Source organism: Apus apus, chromosome 2 (assembly GCF_020740795.1).
Source record: "Apus apus isolate bApuApu2 chromosome 2, bApuApu2.pri.cur, whole genome shotgun sequence".
Classification (NCBI taxonomy): domain Eukaryota; kingdom Metazoa; phylum Chordata; class Aves; order Apodiformes; family Apodidae; genus Apus; species Apus apus.
In genome coordinates, this window is record NC_067283.1 from 80,374,490 (window position 1) to 80,395,388 (window position 20,899).

A 20,899-nucleotide genomic window follows, 5' to 3' on the forward strand; every position below is an offset into this window, starting at 1 on the left:
ACCAGCAAAAAAAACCCCAACTGCTGAAATAACGCTTTTCTGTTCATGGCAGCAGTCAGGATATGATACTGAGAGTAAAATTAAGAGCCAGTATTCAGTCTTGCAGTGGTGCACAGTATGTCACTACGTTACTAAGACATCACCAGCCTTTCAGATCTGAACAAGCCATGTATACAGATACTTTGATTATAAGAACATATAAACCAGGCATATATCGTAGCTTCATTTAAAAAAACCAAAAAAGTATCTGTGGCCAAGTTTCGAACCAAACAGATCCTAATATGAATTAGCAGTTGGATACTGTCCTGAAAAACCCTAAGCCTCATAAGCAAAGGCTTGTTGTAGCCTTTGTACCACTCCAAACAGTAACATTTACAGAAGGGGTACGACAGACTATCACAAATTCTCCAGACTTCAGAAGTACTTATAGAGTTGGAAAAGACAGTGAACTTATGATCTAAACAGGCAAGAGATTCACATAATTTAAATACCTGCCAGCTTTTCCGAGCTTACAAATTTAATCTCATTACACTGAATGCCCTTTACCCAAAGCTCTGTGGCTGTGTAAATGCCCTGCAAACAAGGAAAAGGAATTGCACATATAAAAAGGATGTACCACAGAATGAAAAGAAACCCTTATAAAGAAAAGAGAGAAGCACTGAATAAAACAGGAACATTCGTTCTCCCCCACGCTCAATAATATGTGGGGAATCATTGCAAAAAAAATTGCTGCCGTATGTATTACTTGTGAAAAACATGTTCTTCTAAAGCTAGTAAATTATTTTTTGTAGAGTGTGCCAACTGTTATTCAACCTCTTCACTACCCACTTCTTTGTCTTTTTTCCCCATTACAAAAGGGATTTAATTTTTTAAAAATGTACTAATCTGTAAGCTGCATGTCAAATTGATTAAATGACCCCAATAACTTATAAAAATAGATTTGCTATCCAGCAGAGTAAGCAAGAGGTCTGGAACCTACATACAACCCTCCTCCTAAATGACTATCCACCTAGTGAATGTCTTTTTCCTATGTAATGCTTTCCCATACTCTTAACAAAATTGAAGTTAATGTAAATGTATTCATTTTTTTTTTAATACTGATATTTAAAGTAATACACATTCTTAGAGGAAAAGTAACATACACACTTGTAGACAAGTGGTAAGGGTCATTTTTGAGGCAGTCTTACAATACGAGAATAAAATGTTACCTTTTATGGTTGACAGATAGCATGTGGACTGACAGAGAATGACCAAGATCAGCTGTCAGAACTAGGCTTCACTGAGCATACTTTTTTTAAAATAATCTTTCATATTACCCTATTTTGGATAATAATTTCAGATTATTTAGGGCATTACTCCCAACATTTCTGTACTCAGGGATGAAATGTGGTTTAACACAAGAACCAGCTGTAAATTAGAAGAGGTTTCTCATTGCAAAACTTGGAAGCTCACTGTTATGCCATGGCTTTCTCACTTGTTTTGTTTGCAAATGTTACTGATAAACACTGTTGAAAAGATCGAAATTGTAGGTTCCACAGATACTGAAAGAAGTGCAAAACTCTTTGCTTTAATAAGCCATTTGTATAGGTGAAGCACTCAACATCCAAGCATCTACCCACACCATTTCTGATGGTGATCACCTCCTGTTTTCCTTTGGAATTACATAAAACCTCTCTCTCCCTGAGCCTCTGACAACAGCTTGCAATGCCAGACATGCACAAATTCCAGGCTCATGTCTACTGCACATGGCTTAGCCCATGAACTGTACAGAATTACTCAGATCGGATGGTCACACTACGAACATGACTTACCACGTTATTTTCAGACCTAAACACTCCAGAGGGCAATGTTCTAATTGATGAATCATTCAAAACCTGAAAGTTTTACTGAATTATGGTAAAGAAAAAAAATATTATTAAAAATACTGAAGTTGCAGAATCAAGCACTAGAAATCTAGGAAATACAACCTTTCAGAGCTGTCTACCCAAGTGTGTGGACTGAGTTAAATTATGCAAGTAATTTGCTTTTTCTTCGTTATGGGGGTTGTGTTTTCTGGTTTTGTGGGTTTTTTTTTTTTGTTTTTTGGTTTTTTTTAGGAATTCATACCTCAATTGATGCCCATGATGAACAATTCTGAAAATACAATCTGTTTATCTATTATTCTGATTAGCATATTCCCTCTTATTTCAAGAACTTTAATCAAATGCAGCACTTGAGAATGAATAATTGCTTTGTGGCATTGTCTGAGGTACTTTTCACTATGGGGGGGGGGGGGGTAAAAACAAAGCACTCAACTAATTTTGCTGAATTTTTGCAATCCCTCTGTGAAATGAACACTATCAAACACCTTCAAGCACTGGAAAGTTGGGCTAGAGACTGAAGTCAAACATATCCAGTGGTTTCAAGTACTCAGTGTAAAGTTGTTTGGTTTTTTGCCTCTGTTTTCTTCCCCAGTTTACTTAACATTATACAATAGTTTGCATGTTCAAGACAGTTCACACTGACTTCAGTCACACTCACGCGCACCAGGAACTTTACAAAGCAAACATCCAGGTCCTAAAGCCTGACACCCAGTAATGTGGGAATAAACAATTAGCAGCTGCTTCTTATCATCTGGGGTTCAGATGGCTTGCTGTAACATCCCACAGGAAGGCTGTGATAGAGGCAGGGACAGAAGTCACTTCTGAGGCTGCATTCAACTCTGCAAATCATGCTCATTCTAGCAACGGCCTTTTCTTCTTCAGTGTCCATGATTAATGTAATTAATTAAACCTCTTTATTTCAAAGCAACATGCCAAACTATAGTAACTTTACAAAAACTATAGTAACTTTGCAATGCTCTGTCCCATTTTCCCCAAGCACCAAGGAAAAAAAAAGCAATACAGATTACGTCCACTGGTTTGAGTAATAAAGGTAACCTCTCAAATACAAAACCAGCTCTCTCTCTCCCTCAGGAGTCTGACAGGTTCAATGTTGTTCACATAAAATACCAAGTACAATCTGTCTCTCCTAATAAAATTCTCTGCATTCAAAGGTGAAGTCCCCTAGCTCCAAAGGAAATTGGATTTCTCAATTGTGTGAGTGTCATTAAAGAAAAAAAATCCTGTTGACATTTCCATTATTTCACCCCCCTGTCAAAGGAAGAAATGTTTTAGTGATAACCAACTGCATTTTCCAATTTTATAATCGAAACAATTGCAAACTTTCTCTATCCAAATTGTTATAAGACACAGAGGACAAAAAAGTTTTCCAACTACACAACTCAATCCTTCAGACTTCCCCTCCCAGTCGCCCAGCATTCAGGAAGTTCCTGCTGTGCATGGTTCTAATGTAAGGAACACAAACTCTCCTCACTTTTATCCAAGCACATTTATACAGTGACTGAAAAATCTGGGTAAAGTTATAATGTGATAGCTGGGATGGACCGAATAATTAAAAAAATTGTGGTTATATTTATGAAAAGCTCTCTGAACCCAGCATTTTGTGTTTCAGAAAACAAGTTCTCCCCAACACCACTTTCCAGCTAATCTTGTTACTTGCAATAAAAGACTTTTTGAAATGCCTGTCTTTCCCCCAGCATGTGATGAAACACCTTCTAGTGAACTGTTCTCCTGGTGTGGGTTTGCTTTGCTGTTTTTTTTTAATTCACACTGCTTTCTGTTCACAGGCTGCAAACTCAAGTAGTTTCAAAGGAAGCAATCATTTTCTCTAAGAACAAACTACTCTCTGAGCCTGGGGAGTTCATGGAGTCAAAGGATTACAAGCACACCAAAGTCTTAAAAACTTCCAAAAAATTATCAGTTTTCTGTTGCACTCTTCAGGGGCACGTTCTTTCATGCATCTGAAAAAACAAAGATTTCAGAGCTGCTCTGAGACAAAGGGATGAATGTGCCACTGCTACTCTGGAAAACTCGGTTAAGTAAAATACCTAAGTCCAAACAGTTGATTCCTGTGCCAGGGCATATGAATATGTGTATTTACCTTTTCCATTGCTGAGCCTGATGTTGTGATGACTTTTCACTGCAGGGTTTCTCAGGAGCCATTGATATTGCATGTTGGAGATTTTCTCCCCTTCTTCCTTTCCCGCACATGACACGTATAGATTTTCCTATCATTGCAACTTGATCTAACATGATTTATAACTCTGTTCACCAAAACATTAATTTGCTGAAAGCTCTTCCCTGTCTTCAGACACATTTTCACTTAACACTGAGACTTGCCAACTGCTTATTTTGGAATAGACAGTGTGGCTGCAGGTTGGTAAAAGCATTGTGTTTTATCTAATTAAAAACTAGAAACCAAAACAGTGCAAGAACACCGAAGTGCCTGTTTGCACAGTACTTGCCATTACCCAAAACTCGCGCTGCTGACAATAAGACACTGTTTCCATCATTTCTTACCTTTGTGGTTAAAAATCCCTTCCATCTCCATACTACTGCGAGAGTGAGCGATGCAGAGGGACCCACACGGGACCAGGCCTTCTGCAGCGGGGGACCGATCTGTGGTTCGAACCAGACACCAGTCGGGCTTGTCATGGGGCCTCTCCAAGACCTCCACTGTCTGCCCACGGCGGATTGTCAGCTCATTACTGTTGCAGGCGGTGAAGTCGTGGATTACCACCGTCAGCTCACACCCACCAGACAACTGTGCGGGGAGAAAGAAGAAGGAGAAGCCAGATGAATGCTCGTTATCAAACCCTCCGTCACGCACCGTTACCTATTTAGGATTGCTGGCAGGATTCGTATTTTGGATGAGATAGCAAGCTTCTAGGACTTTCCACATCATGAAACGGCTGCTTCAAAATCAGGCAGTTCTGGCATCTTAGAACAGATTTTTAACTCTGCTTGTCTCTGTCTATGTTCAAAGCACACTGGTTGTGACAGTGCTGGGCGGAGGATTTAAGTGGTTTTTCTTGCTAGACTGCTCTTTACTGAAAGCTGAAGTAGCAGTCACTTCAGAATATATTTTATGGGTGATAATTGGCAACAAAAAGCCAGGTATTACCAAACACTGTCACTCATGAGCTTTTGTTATCTTATAATTCAAGGCAAAAAGAGGGACCTTTTCCGAAGGAACTTACACTCCTTATTCTCACCTCACTCACAGTTTATTCTTTACATACTCAGGGCACAAAATCATTCAGCAGATACTACACATAATTATAAAAAGCAGCATAAAGTTCTTTACATAAGTTTCCCAAACACTTAACTATTACAGGCTTACAACTTTCACATTTTTGCTGGTTCCCCAAATAAAAACACACAAATGTGAATTAAAAGAATGCAAGCTCAGGGTTTTCCTCTCCCTCTTCAAAACACTTCATTAGAATTACTTTGCCTAAGCTTAAGTTTCCTGTCTTTGATTCTTTCGTTTGCTTTGATGTGAAATGAAAACTATTATCAGAACCTTGCAAAGTTCCCAAGATTGCTCAGCACCAGAGCACCCATACAACTTAAGCAAACAGCCTGGGAATTCTTTCTCCTTCCATATGGCAATGGCATTCCAGGCTACTTCAGCTTTTTGTGTGTGAATTACTTCTATAGCTCAGGCTGCTTCAGTGCAATATTAGCATCATATCTCAGCTGGTAAGCTACTTCTGTGAATTCAGTAATTTTGGACCAAGCCAGTAAACTCCTCCATCTCAGCCAGGCAATCCTGCAATGCTCTACACCAACAAATGAGGACAGATACTCTGAGTTCCAACTCCAGAAAACATGGAAGCATGTTCTACAGTAACATACTGTACAGTTCCTGGTATGTTTTTGATTATTACATTTAGGCTTTTACATAGCTGCCAGCTAAATCCCAAGAGCTTTAGGAAAAGGAGGTAAGAGACTGCATTGTTACTTATTTATTAGTTTTCATTACAAGTGTGGAACTGATGACCAGACTGAATCTTCTCTAGGATAACACTGTTATCAAGCAAGAATTGTAAAGCAAATGACAAAATGAGCAAAACTCCAGTAGGACTCAAAGGTGATTTCCAACCTTTTCTTCCTCAAGCCTTCTACAAATGACAGGACATAACTCCTAGCAGATGGTCTGCAATAACTTCAGAGCTTTCCCATGGTCTCTGCCTGCTAATGTCACCAGCCACCCTTGCTTGTGTGTGCACACAAAGAAGACAAAAGTTTTCCTGGGGGGATGCAGGGGCCAAGAAGGGCAAAAAAGACTCATGCATCTAGTGTTGAAGGAAGATAAATTAGGTTGCACCCATTTAGATCCAGGCTAAAAATTAATCACAGTACTTCTACTACATCTCTCCAGACAATCCCAATACCCAAATTACAGGGGGGGCTAATTTGCTTCAAAACATGCTACCTCCTCCCTCATTAAAAAGTTTCCTGTTCCCTTACAGTCTTTTGCCATATTATATTAGTTTTCAGTCCATGCAAAACTATGCCAAAGGGGAAAAACTAAAGAGCTTTCCCTTGGTTTCTGGTATTGATTTATGTTACAGCCTTCTTCAGACAAACTCAGAAACAATTGAAACCATCTGTATGCCTGATGGGGACTCACAAAAAAGCTGATGAAGTATGACTTCACAAGGTGTCCAATGCAGACCAAATTTTTCTCAGGAGAATCTGTATCTGTCCTCGGTCAGTGCAAGAACCAAGATAGTAATCAAGCTGACACTTCCCAGAAACTGCCTCTATTCTTTGTATTGTCTCCTAAATTCCTACAGAACCACAGTTTTGGTGCTCTGCCTGTTTTCCCCACCCTTCACTTCCTACAAACAGAGATTAAAATGTATTTTGTGACCACTGCAACTACCACGTTTTTTGGCTTTAATATAGATGTTATTTCTTTTCCTTCCACTAATAAAAAAATACCTCAGATTTTATGTTCACTAAGTATTTTATATATTATTAAGCTAAAGGAAAAAACAAGCAAAGGCTGCCAGTGGCTATGTCAGAAAACACTGAAGTACAAAAAAAATGCCAATCTTTCATACTGGGGGAATAGGATACCCTAGCTGATCAGTATTCCACTGAAATTCAATATGCAACCACACTTCAGAACAGTAAGACACCTCCTGCCTGCGATTTTTAGTTCTACACCATCCTCAAACATGCACTAATTCTGTGAGATGCAACTTTGTGCAGCACTTCTTCACACCAAAAAACATGATGTTCTCTACCCAAAGTACATCTAAATTGTCATGGAGAACTGACAAAAAAAGCGTTTACCAATGTTTCCCCTCCTTTAGGATAACAACCCTTCTCTCTCTTCAACAGTTACGGTTAGGAAATGCTGCTTTCCTCTTTGCTTCATTGCTCCTTTTCGCTCTGTAACACACTTTCTGAAAGCAGTTTCATCTTTCACACTGATTAAATGCAGTTGGACAGCAAGGAGTGTCTGTGATTAAGCACATTGCTCAACAGCTGTTGTTGGACAGCTTTGGCAAGGCTCTCTAGGCTAGCTGGAGGGAAGAGCAAGAGGCACAGCAGAACCGAGAGACTGACTTGCATTGAAGAGTTACAAACCATCTAAATCCAAATTTAGGCTGAACAAGGGCTTTATATACTTTATCCATCCTTCTCAAGAAACCCTTTATGTAAACTGAATTAATCACGCATGATAAAAATAAATGAGGCTATGTCTGAAATATGGAAACTGGAGAGACAGCCGAGATGAGAAACAAAAACCAGACAGAAATAGGAACCACAGATTAAAAGAGGTGCAAGGTTTAATTAAACAGCTTATCATGGGACACAGCGTCTTGCTGTTGCTGAAATTAATGTTAACCATCTATGTTCATCTCTCTGAGGCCTTTTTAGCACTGTCACTTATAGAGAGGAAAAAACCCTGTAATACAGACTCACTGGCTGAAAACAGTCTTAGCACAGTCTACTGGACAGTGACATCACAACCAGAGCTCATCTCCCACCAGTATCTGGGAAGATTACCACTGATGAGTTTTGCCACATAGAATGGTCTTTACATCAAGCCATATAACCTTGTCTCAGGACTGCAAATTAAATTTACTCTCCCATGGTAATTTTACATTGAGAAGAAGGGAAAGGAAAGAGTAGCTAATAAGTTTTCTCAGTTATTTCAAGCCTGAAAATCTTTAATCCCCTTTTAAAATTGAAACATATACTGTGGGAGGAAAGAATAAGAGACCCACGAAAGTTCTATCTCAAATAAGGAATATTTTGCTTTGACCAGGTAGATGCCCAGACTTGGTTTCTGACTCTAAAAAGAGGCATATAGTCGGAACCATGTCTAGTTTTTTTATTAGCATTTTTTCTACTGGTGGGAGTCATCTTCTCTGTGGTCTCAGCTGGCAGAACAAAATACTTGGTTGTCTCCTGCTGCTTCAGTCCTTTTTCTGTTTTTCAAAGTACTACACAGAAGCTTAAAGAACATGGGAATGAAATACAACTTCACATAGACAGCAGTACAAACTGTTACCAGCTGGGCACAAAAGGCAATTTGTTAAAAATAAAATATTGCTCCACTGACCACCCAGAGCAGCTAGCACGGTTCCTACTGTTTAGGATAACACCCTATGACAGCCTTTCTTATAAAAGCTTCTCATCTTCTCAGTAGTTTGGGTTATTTAATGTTTCTACCAGTTCCCTTAATACAAGCATGAAAAGACCTATCAGATGTACATTGTTTCCTTCAGCCTACCAATTTAATTTCCTATGCATTGGCTCAAATTCAAAATCAGATCAAGCTCTGAGGCTAGGAACTCTTGAAAGGTGGAATGAATGGGCCAGGTGTCATCTCTTTTATTCATTAGCCACCTAAATGCTACACTGCTACAGAAGGTGAATGGAAAGAATGCTGTGAAAGGTGAAGGACAAAATACCTACTGAGAAAGGTACAGTAATAACACTCAATTAAGGAAACCAGGATGATATGATGGAGTAGAAATTTTCATCTTAAAAATTTTTATATTTCACTCTGGACTCAATTACAGCTTGCAATACTTCAGTTTGGGTCAGTGCTGTGGGTATACTTAGCATGTCTTTCAGTATGATGATACACCCCATGGTATTAAAATCAGGCTAGGAAGGGATCTTAAGTTACCTAGTCCACTTCCTTCTCTTCCTCTAGAGCATGATCAGCTACATCTGTGTGAATCATGATTAACATTTATCCACAATTTTCAAAAGATCTCGAGTTATGGAGGTTCCCCAGTCTTTACAACTAGTCTGCTCTATGGTTTCACATTTTAAAACCCATTAAAAATATGTATTATTGCAATCTTTTATTAAAGATAAGTCCTTTCATCTCATCCCATCCACTGAAAATACAGATTAAAAGACTGATTTGTAACTCTTCATAATAGCTTTTTTACACACTTAAAGACCCGAAGTTTCTCCTCCTCCCTTTTTTCCTTAGACTCATTAGTCCTCTATCTGTTGCCTTGTAAGTTATGTTTGGTGGATGTCTCATTAGGGTTTTTTTTTTGTTGTGTTTTGTTTGTTTGTTTGTTTGGTTTGTGTTTGGGTTTTTTTGGTTGCTTTTTTTTACTTCCCCTGGAACTCTTCCAATGGCTCACTAATTTGCCAAAATTCTTAAAACTGGATGCAGCATCTACTAGAGGCGTTACAAGTGCTGAGTAAAGAACATGGACTTCATGTTCTGCAGCTCAACATCCTATTTCTACAAGCCAATATACTACTGCTCCCCCCCTACTCCCCCTTCATAATTGCATCACACTTAAAATAATAAACAGCTTGTGAGCCTCTGTAGCTTCTAGATAATCTTCTCAAAAAAATGTTAGTATTCTCACTGTTTTCATTAGTATTTAACTATTTCCACCTATTTACATTAGCTGAAACATGTTCCTATTAAATTGAATTTTTTTTTGCCAATTAATTTATCTCATTTTCCAAGATGATGCGGAATTTTAATTCTGCTTTTCAGTTGACAAGAGGCTGGAAAGGATGTCAGCCTTATAAACATATGGTCTATTGCATCATCCCAGTCATTACTCAAAAGCAACACAGCAGTGGAGCCAACAATGAAAGGTTACAATTCTAGCCCAAAAAGCCAGGGTGGAGAAGAAAAAAGCTAATCACTAGGTTATTCTCTGTTCTTAAGGCATTTCCAATTATGTCAGAAAACAGGATGCAAGGAAAGAATATCATTTGGATAATACTCAACTACTTGCTACCAAGGTTAAGGATTTTTAGCTTTTTCAAAGTGTATCTCTGAGGAGGTCAGAAAGATACTGAGTCGTGGATAAGGAATTTAATTTTTGATAGTCTCCCTGTATAACAGTTTAGTACTTCTAACCAAAACATTTATTTTAAAAGAATCAACTGAACATACAGTTGGAGAAAACAAATAGTTTTACTTTGCTGTTGATTAGTATGATATTTGCTATTTGTTGTCTTTTCTTAATCACAGCAGTAGACACAAATGAGCAGAAAAATGTTCAGCATAGTAAGTATTACAGTGCTGAACATTTTTACTACTTGATTAACACTATTTAAAATTACTGGATATTTTAAATGTTTCAGCTGGAAACCCAGCTCAGTTTGGAACATGCTTCAAATTCAACTGAGGAGTTCCACTGCTCCATCTGGCTAACCACATCAACAGCACCTAAAGTCCCTAAAACTGTTCTGCTCCACCTCTGTAAGACAATTCATACATTCTTCAGTCTTCTAGGGTGTGAAAAGGGAGTACACGTTAAGCCCCAAATGGACTGCAGCTAATGGATTTTCAACATACAAAGTGAGAGATTACTTCAGATTCAGCAAGCATTAAGATGTATTACAGATTTGACTGGCTTTTTTTTGCCTGTTGCGGATCCTTAGCAGTTTGTATTCTGTATTTTAAACAGATTAAAAATGTCCTCTTCTTAATGTATTTAACAAGTCAAAACACATAATATAAACATTAAAAAAATGCTATTATACTAATTCACACACCTTTTAAAAGTGCAGAAACACTAAACTTCTTCCTTGGACACACAATACCTAGCACAAGTAACTTCCAGGGAGTCTCCAAATTTTCAGTTTGTTTTTCTTGTCAAAAGTCTTCACAAAAATTTTGTACACTAACATGAGAACTCAAAACTACTTTAAAAACAACATTATGCTCACTAACCAACTTTAAAACTTAATTTGTATTTAAAAGCCTTCTCTATTTCTCATTCTTAGAACTCTTGTTGCACAGGTTGTTGGCAAGACTCCTCCTCATGTCAGATTGGAAGACAATCCTGAGGGTATTTCACTTGGCCAGCTTTCTCAGCAGTTGTCACATCATGCATGAAATATTAGAGGAGGGGCAACAGGAGATAATCCATGCTACTCCCTAGTGAACAGTACATCACAAACAACTGAAGAGGGTAATGGTTGTGCGTGTCATGGATGGATGGCATCACCTCCATTTGAATTGAAGCACAGTCTAGCCAGGCTGGAGGCACACAGGGAAATGAGAGAGACCATGTCTTGCTTTTGAGTGTGATAGATTACTAAAACTGTTAGGAACACATAAAAACAAAACCAAACAAAAAAACAACACAAAAACCCCCTAAACTGCTTGCCTGTATACACAATACATTCTTTGTAAATCACTACATTGCAAAGTAAGAATACAAAAACTAAAATTGCAAAACAAGAGTCAATGGAAGAGGTTTTGGGTTTTTTTTGCTCTAACCAACCATTTTTCCCACAGATATCCTTAGAAAAAAACATCATCAAAACTACAGATCAATTCCAGTGCAAATGCACAAGCTCAGAACATGGGCTATTTTTGACAAATACAATAGCAACTGTAAGCACCTTATAATTCTTTTCCTCTGTCACCGTCTTTACAGGGAAAAATTAAAAGCATAGAGTTTAAATGACATGCAAAAATACAGAAAACTAACTCTCTTTTAGATCATGATGGGAATGGTCAAAATATTACTCTGAGAACCTATTCACTTAGCTGCCCTGTAATACACTGATTATTTACCTGTGCAGTTTAAGTGGCTCATCAGAACAATTTTACCCCAAGCAGTCATAGGCTGGAAATTCCTAATCATTTTTTCAAGTAATTTGCTAGACAGCTTCTATGTTTTAACTCATTCTTCTGTTAGACAAACTTCCATTATCTTTCTCTGCAACTCCCTCCAAGGCCCTAACACTTGTCACTTGCCAATCTTCTTTGAATTCCAAAATAACAGACCCATCTTTCACATAAGAACTGTTACTCTTTTGATGCCTATCTTATTTCCACCCATGAGAAATTACAGCTGGGTTATCCTTATGGGATAACCGAGTCAGAATCTGTGGGTAGAAATGGAGGAGGAAAGGGAACCCTAGCACTAGTATCATAGATAGCATTGTAGGTTAGTCCTCTTTAATATGGTCATTTCCATCAGCTCTCATGAAGAAGGTGAACACACTCTCTAACCCGTGGAGACTGGACAGTGTCTGTCCTTCACAAAAGTAATTGCACGGCAACCACCAACCTCAAGGTAATAAAAGAAGCACATGGCATGCTTTCAGCAAGTCTGAGAATGACATCAAGAAAAATTCTGTGCTTGAGTATAAAATTTTATGGAAAATAAGACTTTCTTTTAAAACTGGGTCAAAGCTTTGAACTACCTGAAGACAACAGGGGACCAAAAGGTTTCAGCTTGGAAAAAACATAATTCCTTCACAACGTATTAGATGTAAACAATCATCACTGCTCCACCAGGTTATCAAGATAATTTCTGGATTGCATACAGCTATTTTTCAGAGACTGAGGATTTCCATGCATCCTCTCTGGAGTTACCAAGGACAAATCTTGGGAGCTATCTCACATTAAGGGATGAATCATTTGCTGTCAGAACAGAGCAACACCCAGGAGACTTACCTTATCACTGTCTAGCGTGTTCTGTGAGGTTCGTGAGGCAATTGAAATAGTATCAGGTTGGCTGCTCCCATCTCCCTGACTGTCCAGGTCCTCGCCATCTCTGCAAATAATTCAGGTTTTATTACAATATTAGCATTGTGTCTGCAACATGTTAGTTCCCTACTTGGAACAATAACAAAGGGGCACCTAGACAGAGTTGCGAAGAACACCAGCCAGACAAAACTAACTGATGCAAAACTCAAATATTCAGCACTTAATACTTTGTTCTAGGCTTTAAGATTCTTTTGCTCAAGGTTTACATCATGTAGGATTAAGGCAAAAAACAACTAGCCAGAACTATGGCAAGAAACTTGCACAGCCACTTAGCCAAAGCTAACAAGCAGAACACTCAGTCACAAATTTTAAGATCTGTGAAAGGAAGCCAAGCAACTGAACAACACATGCAGAACTGTAAAAATCTAAAAAGTACAGCTATCTTGTACTGCAGTTCCAAATCCCTTCTGTAATGACTGAATGTACACAAGTCAGGGACTGTTCAGAGCAGAAATTGCAACAAATTCAGCATTGCAGGAAACTGGAAATTAATCGTAAGATAAAGCTGGTCGAATTGACTCTTGCTTTTGTCCAATCTGCTCAAAGTCATTAGAAATTCAACACTACAGAGGAAAGAGTGCTGTTGTGTACTTAGAGATCACTGATTATTTTACATAATACTTACCTTCTTCCTTTCTGTTTTGTTGTTGGTGCAGTTTTGGGGATGTGGATCGGCTCTTTCAATGCTCCTTTCAGATGAATGGTCCTTTCTTGTATCACTTCCCGGATGTGTTTGATCCAGTCCTGTTTATTCTCTATACTGGATGCCTTTGATATGCAAAAGAAACAAAATCCCCACAATGGACCCTTATAGCTGAGAAGATACACATATACAGTCAGCTACTAAACACAAAGAGGAAAGTATAAAGAATAACTTTGTGAATAATTTTTAAAAACTTGAACAGAGAAAAGGAAATTCAAGTTTGTTGTGTTAACTTTGAATTAGAAACACTACTTTACACTTCTCAACATTATCAGTATTTTTTGTTTAAAAAACATTTTATTTTAGATTCAGATTGTTCTTTCATAACTTGAAGGCTAAAGCCTTGTATGCATTTCATGCAAGACAGGGAGGATTTACTTAAAGAATTCCAATAATAATACCCTGAACATTGGTATTTTAAAGTCATGCTATATTTTAGGTCAATTCTAACTTAATAATCCAATAACACTAAAAGAAAAATTAACTTATTTTGCAACACATGTACTTCCACACCACTTTTAGTGTATTATTACTCTTCCTACTTTTGAAACATACCCAGAAGCAGAATGCTAATTTAAGGATTGTATTTTAATAACTGCCTGCAACATAGCATCTATATTTTTTAGTTAGCCTGGAAAAGACTTGATATCTAGCTGCCCAAGCTGTAATCTGATTGCTTAATCCTATTTTACCCTGTGCCTGAAATGCTATTAAATATAAGCATTACGAGCAACCTGGTCTAGTGGGAGGCGTCCCTGCCCATGCAGGCGGGTTGGAACTAGATGATCTTTAAGGTCTCTTCCAACCCAAACCATCCTATGATTCTATGACAACGCTGTATATAATCTTTTTTTAGATCTGCAGAAATTCCCTACTCTTCTTAGTTGCTGTATCCTGAAAAAATTTATTTCCATTAAATATTACAAATATTTAATATACTATAAATATTTAATTACCAGGGATTCTAAAGGGATGGAGAAAGTTGCAGACACAGATGAACAGTCAGGAAAAAGATCTTTGTTCTCTTTCACAAGCAAAAACATTTAGAAAAAGAAGCCAAACACCACGGTTTGTTCAATTTTTCATATAGGTTTTAATGGAATTTACTTACAATACTAATGTGGTAAGGAAGTGCAAAAACAAGCCCCCCAGAAAAATCAACAAAATTGTTTAAAAGCTTCATATACCATACAATTATCTAAACAGCTTATGCTTTAAGTGGAGAAGAGAACAAGAACACCTGAAAGTGACCTTACATAGAGAGCCCTTAAACAGAATCCCTACACTGCTCTACCTGGGAGGATCATTTCAGGATGCAATGCACTGTATGTTAAACTATGGAGTGTTAAGACTGAAAAAATTGTATTATTCAGTGATGTTACATTTCATTTCTTTGCACTCACTGACTACTGTAATGAAATTAATGTGAGCTGTTCTTAGCCTGTAATTCACTAGAAAACCACAGATTTTAGTGGCAACATGTAAATTTGAGTGGCCATTTTTAAGAGGCATTATTAGTAATGACCAAATATATATGTGAAAATATATCCAAGTTTAATGGGAAGATTAACTTTTTTTCAGCTCAACACAGCTAAGAAATACAAAAGAAAAGGTTAAAAGCTGAGATAGTCGTCAAAATATGTCAAATTACCCTTTAGTTGCTTGTGGTATTACAAAAAAAGTTTTCCAGTTGAAACAGTAGGTCCCAGGTTATGTATCAGAGTCACAGGAAAAATGGATTTAGCCATTCTCCTCACTAGGCAGAGAACGCTACTGACACCTGTAACTTCCCCAGACACAAAATCTATAGGCATTGCATGCACTGTGACCCAAAGGCAACCATCTGCTTACAAACTTGTAGCCCACAGAAAGATGCAAAATCTTTTGCAGTGCTTTGATTTCTACATAAAGATGGGCCATGAAAAACAGCATCACCAACAAGCAGCAATGACTTGAGCATGAAATGTGGCACTGATGCCATAATTTGTCTGTGGCATTATCAGTTGCCCTGTCAGCTAGTGGCTGAAGTCATCAAGTTAAAGAAGTACATGAGAACAAACACCTTCCTTCTCTGACTGGTGAAAGCAAGTTAGTTTAAGTAGGCCACACAGATTCCCCTTTGCTGTCAAGTCACGACAGTTATGATATAAACCACATCCTTTACACACAAAGGAAAACTATGTCAGCATCTGTCCCTCTCAAAGCAGGAAAAGTCATCACTTGCTGCCTTTTCAACAAGTATGAACAACAGCTACACAACTTTATATAGACTGTACAAGCACACCTGCTAAAATTACCTTCAGAACAATTTTGTTGTCTGACGTTGGTGTCCTTCCAACCCATAGAGCAAACTTGCAGGGATCTCCTTCTACGTGTTCTGTGACACCCAGTTCCGAAGTCTGGAATTAATTAAAAATTGTTAGGAAGACATGGCATTTTTTTTTTCTCAGAAGTCACAAAGGGATGCTAACATTCTATGTAATTAAGCTCTGCTGTTTAAAGCCAGTTTTAGAAGCTCAAGGCTAACTTGTGTTAGAGAGAATCCTTTATTCTGGTGGCCGTGGTGGGGATTCTTCAAAAAGGAAGAACTGCAAGCTAACCAGTTTTTTTTTTGTAAAGTAACAATAAACAGTAGTATTTATAATCTGAAATACCAAATTGTTTATTTTATATTTTTTAACTTGACAATAGAAGTCTTATAACTCTAAAAAAAGATGGTTGGTAAAGTGTTGTTTCCATCAGGAAACACTACTTCTTACTGATTTTTATGTTTTCTCTCAGATAAGATATACTTAAGAATTCTCTTCTAAAACTCTGATCTCTTTCTGCCAAATGAACCTTTCCTCATGTGTTTCCTTCCCTCTGAAACAGATTGAATAATCAGAAATGCAGTTTCCCTGGAGAATTCTGTGGGACAACTACAATTCCCACAATTAACAGTCAGTCTTTGGGAATGTTCTAATGTCAGACCTAACTAGCTAATTATCATCCGAAACATTTTCACTTTCCAACTGGAACAACATCTCAATCATGTGAACTGGCTTCCAGTAAACAATTCATATAGGCCCTGCTCTAAAAAAATAAATAAACTACAAACTAAGAAATGTAGCTCAACCTATGAGAACTTTCACTCCAGAAGAGAGCTGCTGAGCTATCTTACATTTATAGAAGCTGTGTTTTTCCCCTCACACACATTATTACGAGCACATACACAGTTCATTACAAGAGATGTTGGATACACAGTACCCAAGTAATTTTTTTTCTCCTCTCTCTTGAATGTCAGCTTGTGTTGATTTTTCCTAAAAATACCCCAGTCCAACACATCTGCACTTTCAGCTTTATATTTAAAATACTGAAAGACTTAAGTATTGAAATACTTAAAAGCCTGTAATACATTTTAAAATTGATTCACCAACAACTCCTATGTGTGTTAAAAAGCTTGTAAAATACTTAATCCAACATTACATGAAATAATTAAGAAGCACTGTCCTCTACAAAGTCTGAATGGGCAAGATCATACAATTTTTAATGTAGCTTATTTTTTAAACCTCAGTAAATTCAGAAGCTCTTCACACTTGTGAATATTATTTTTACAAGTGACAACGGAGGGACAATGCAGTAGAGGTGTGTACAGTAAAGAGCAACAAGGCTGACATATGTTGTTCACCATCCCTTTCAATACTGGCAGACATCAAGTGAAATTAGTGGAAGGGAGTCTGGTTCAAAACCCAGCACAGGGAGGTTGGCCTGTGCCCAATCTGTCATGAACAATACAACTGCCAAAGGACACTGTAAATGAGGTCCAAGGATAAGCTCACCAAAGAGAAAGTTGTTACAGGTGATTGAATGCACAGAAATCACATTCAGGTGAGGAAACCCCCAAACTGCCAGTTACTGGTGTCTGGGAGAGCATCCTAGCAAAGCAACACCTGCTTTGCCCCGATTAGGAATTTGCTTTTGGACACTATCTCTTGTCAGAGGAGTTCATTAACACATTTTTCCACAAATACAAGTCTTGCCATTGAGTATCCTCTGCTGGGCAAATCATGATGGTCATCATGCCCAAAGTAAAGCAAAGAACCTCACTTTTGTATAACCACCTTCCAGAGGCAGGAGACAGAATATAAAATTGTATCTTCAGCTGAAATCAACCTGCATGCTTTCAACATTCTATGAATGCCTTTTTTAAGTATCAGACTGTAAGAACTGCTATAATAGTAAGCTGCACTACATGATTATTTTGCCAAATAGAATATGAAGACAAGGTACTCTGCAAGTTCTGGGGTTCATCAAAGAAAGGTGTGATCAACAGAATAGCTGCTACGTTACCTTCTAGCTTCCTTATATCAGGAAGGGAGCAAGTGTTGGAAACAAAGTGACAGAATATGCAAAGTAAGATAGAGAAAAAAGGTTTTTTTGAACCAACCAACCTGCTTCACCAGTTTGGACACAGAGGTGGAAAGAGTGAACAAATGACAGAAAAGGAGGCTGAAGCAGGGAGAAAAGGCTCAGTATTTATAGCATCTAGACTTAGTCATATATCCCAATAGCATCACTAGAAGAATAATGTCTTGTAGAATGTGATTCTGAGAAGTAAAATAATTTCAAGAACTTGTTCTAAACTGGTCTAGTAGAAAAGCTAATTCAGCCTCTGGCAGAAGCAGAGCAAGCCATGGGAGACTGTTGTCACTCTTGGCTACCTAAATTTACAGTGTGAACACTACTCTCTCCTAAGTCATTCAATGAGACAGTAGGGGAAGGGTATGATAATTCCAGGGTCAGATTTTGTAAAGCATACATGCTATGGATGAGAAAATAGCAGATTTTTTTATTATTTTTTTTGAATGGGGAGGAAAAAAATTCCATCTTTATATCCTTTCAGTAGACTGTAAGTGGTATAATTTTATTTATAAAATACTATTGTAAGACTACTTAGTCTCAGTAGACATTCTGAAATTAACTTTTCCATAACAAGGTGTTCTTGCCTTTCCAGATCAGTATGTGTAGACTATCCATCAAAATTAATCCTTAACATGGATATTGCTGCAACAGCAACAGCACACAAAGAAGATGAAGGAAGCTTGTTAACTCCTTCCATGCTTTTGCTTTATACAAATAAGCCTTAAATAACAAGCAACCAAACACACAATTAACACAGAATCAGTCCAGCCCAATCTTGATTTTCCTTTGTCCTGACTCACCAAGATTCATGTGTAGCCTTCAGTAGTTGCTTTCAGCCTACTCTTTCTCCTCAAAAGCATAACAAAGCAGCAAATTTACAAGATTCAGTCTACACATTACAAAGCTGCTCTTCCAGTGCATTACAATAGATGTTCAAGTTCTCCAGGCACATTTAAATCATCTGAGCTTAGTCACAATCTAATCTAACCTAGACAGTTTTCTAAATATGGTCATTTTTTCTTCCATACTTACAAACAGTTTACTCTTGTAAATGTACTTGCTCCTTCCACTGGAGTCCTTCACTTCTTTACTGAAAACCAAGGACATCTCAAAAAGGAAAAGGTGCCTTTCTCTTCCTTTTCGAATTAGAGTTTTGGGGTCCCACACTTGGAAGGATTCTTGAAGGATGAGCTCTCCCTGAGATTCTATATTTTCATCAAAGCCTAAAAACCCAGGGAGAAGAACAGTTCACCATGCAAAGTTGATAATATGAGGAAATTAAAAAGCACAGCTTCTGTTTATTAAGTGATCTGATTTTTTTTTTTCTAAATGCAGCTTGAAAAATACGAGATTCCAAAGAAGCAGTATTAAAAAGACAACTTGATTTCAATATTGCAATGTACTAAATGTAACTGTAGCTCGTCTAAGTTTAAATTTAGATCCACTGTAAATAAGTTTATCAACTCCTCTGGTAATATTTCACAAATAAATGACAGATCTAAGTCGTATTCTGGTAACCTCTTCCATGATGGAAATTATTTCTCCCATCAGCTTTCTGCCACTATAGAAAGTGAGCAATGTGCAAGGACACTGCAACATCACATTATTCTGACATCAGCAAGCTCCCAAATGCCACCTTTTCTGGTGGCACACTTTCCCTACTATGTATGCAATGAGCACACAAACATATTCCAATAGAGGATGAATAAAGATGGCAGCCTTGGAGCTGTTGCCACATGATCAGCCTGCCACTGAGTCACTCCAACATTGATCCACAATAAAGAAATAGCAGCTGGATTACTTATCTTGATACATAATGTAAAATGAAGATTGAGAATATCAACAATTTTACTTCCACTGTAGTGGTACCATGCTCTCTCAGGTTAATACACACCTTTAAAATTGCAGGATAACATAAATTCGTCTACCATACTCTTCTGAGTGGTATTAAGCTTCATTTTAAAATAGATACTGCTTGCCAATATTCTCAGAACAGAAAAGCACCATCCTTCTCAAGAAAACAGCAGTTCTCACTGCTCTAAACAGGGCAACAGTATGGGGAGCATCAAAGGCAAGTTGCCGCAGGATGTTCATTCAAAATCCTCCAGAGATATAAAGAGGAAATGTGCTCACTCACTATATTTGTCTAACATGGGATGACTCAACAACACATGCATAATTTGTTATAAAACCAACTTATGTAAAAGATGAGGATATTCTCCAAAGTCACATTCCCCATGTTAAAAGATTATTACCAATGCCAGTCAGCATTTATACTAATACCATCTCGTGAACAAAGCATTTGGAACTGATCCTGCAAACTGACAAATGTTGAAAGGTGATTTTGAGCATTAATGTGATTGAGGATCACAAGACAAACCATGAGGAAACTTTATAGTAACTTGCATGATACTGGAAATTCCATTATAAGTTCCATTGTACTACTAGAAGGCACAGAGGAGGAATATTGACTAAAAGCACCTATATACCTTTATTCAGCAAGTGCGAGGTAAGGTGGCTCTGCTTTTATCTCAAAAAATGTAAATGCCAAAGAAAACACTATTATTAGTAATTGAATTGCTAATTGATGGCACCAACATACATGATAACATGCTAGTTACAAAACAGATTTTGGCAGAAAGTTGTTCTAAGCACACAGAAGCACTTGCACCCAACCTCCACTGTGTGCCATGAACATGACTGTGCTGTTCTGGCTAAGGTTCAGCCTAAATTGGCTTATGTTGATACATTTCATTTCAAGCATAAGTCTGTCACGGAACAGGAGGCAACCAGATGTGAAAAATGACAAACTTCTTGGAGATGATTATTTGATACATAAATCAGCAAAATCACATCTAATACACTTACACTCCTCATATATAAAAG

General features: G+C 37.7%; 1 protein-coding gene across 5 annotated transcripts in view; it reads right to left on the bottom strand.

Annotated features, from left to right (window-relative positions):
• The window catches only part of TRIO (trio Rho guanine nucleotide exchange factor), a 250,398-nt gene that overhangs the window by 61,786 nt on the left and 167,713 nt on the right, over positions 1-20,899 (bottom strand). For all 5 annotated transcript variants that reach the window (XM_051612788.1, XM_051612787.1, XM_051612790.1 and 2 more), the window contains exons 30-34: positions 19,046-19,236; positions 15,910-16,011; positions 13,535-13,677; positions 12,817-12,916; positions 4,401-4,644 (exon numbers count right to left, since the gene is read on the bottom strand). In XM_051612788.1, the coding sequence (XP_051468748.1) occupies positions 4,401-4,644; positions 12,817-12,916; positions 13,535-13,677; positions 15,910-16,011; positions 19,046-19,236 (780 nt within the window). The remainder of the gene's footprint in view (positions 1-4,400; positions 4,645-12,816; positions 12,917-13,534; positions 13,678-15,909; positions 16,012-19,045; positions 19,237-20,899) is intronic.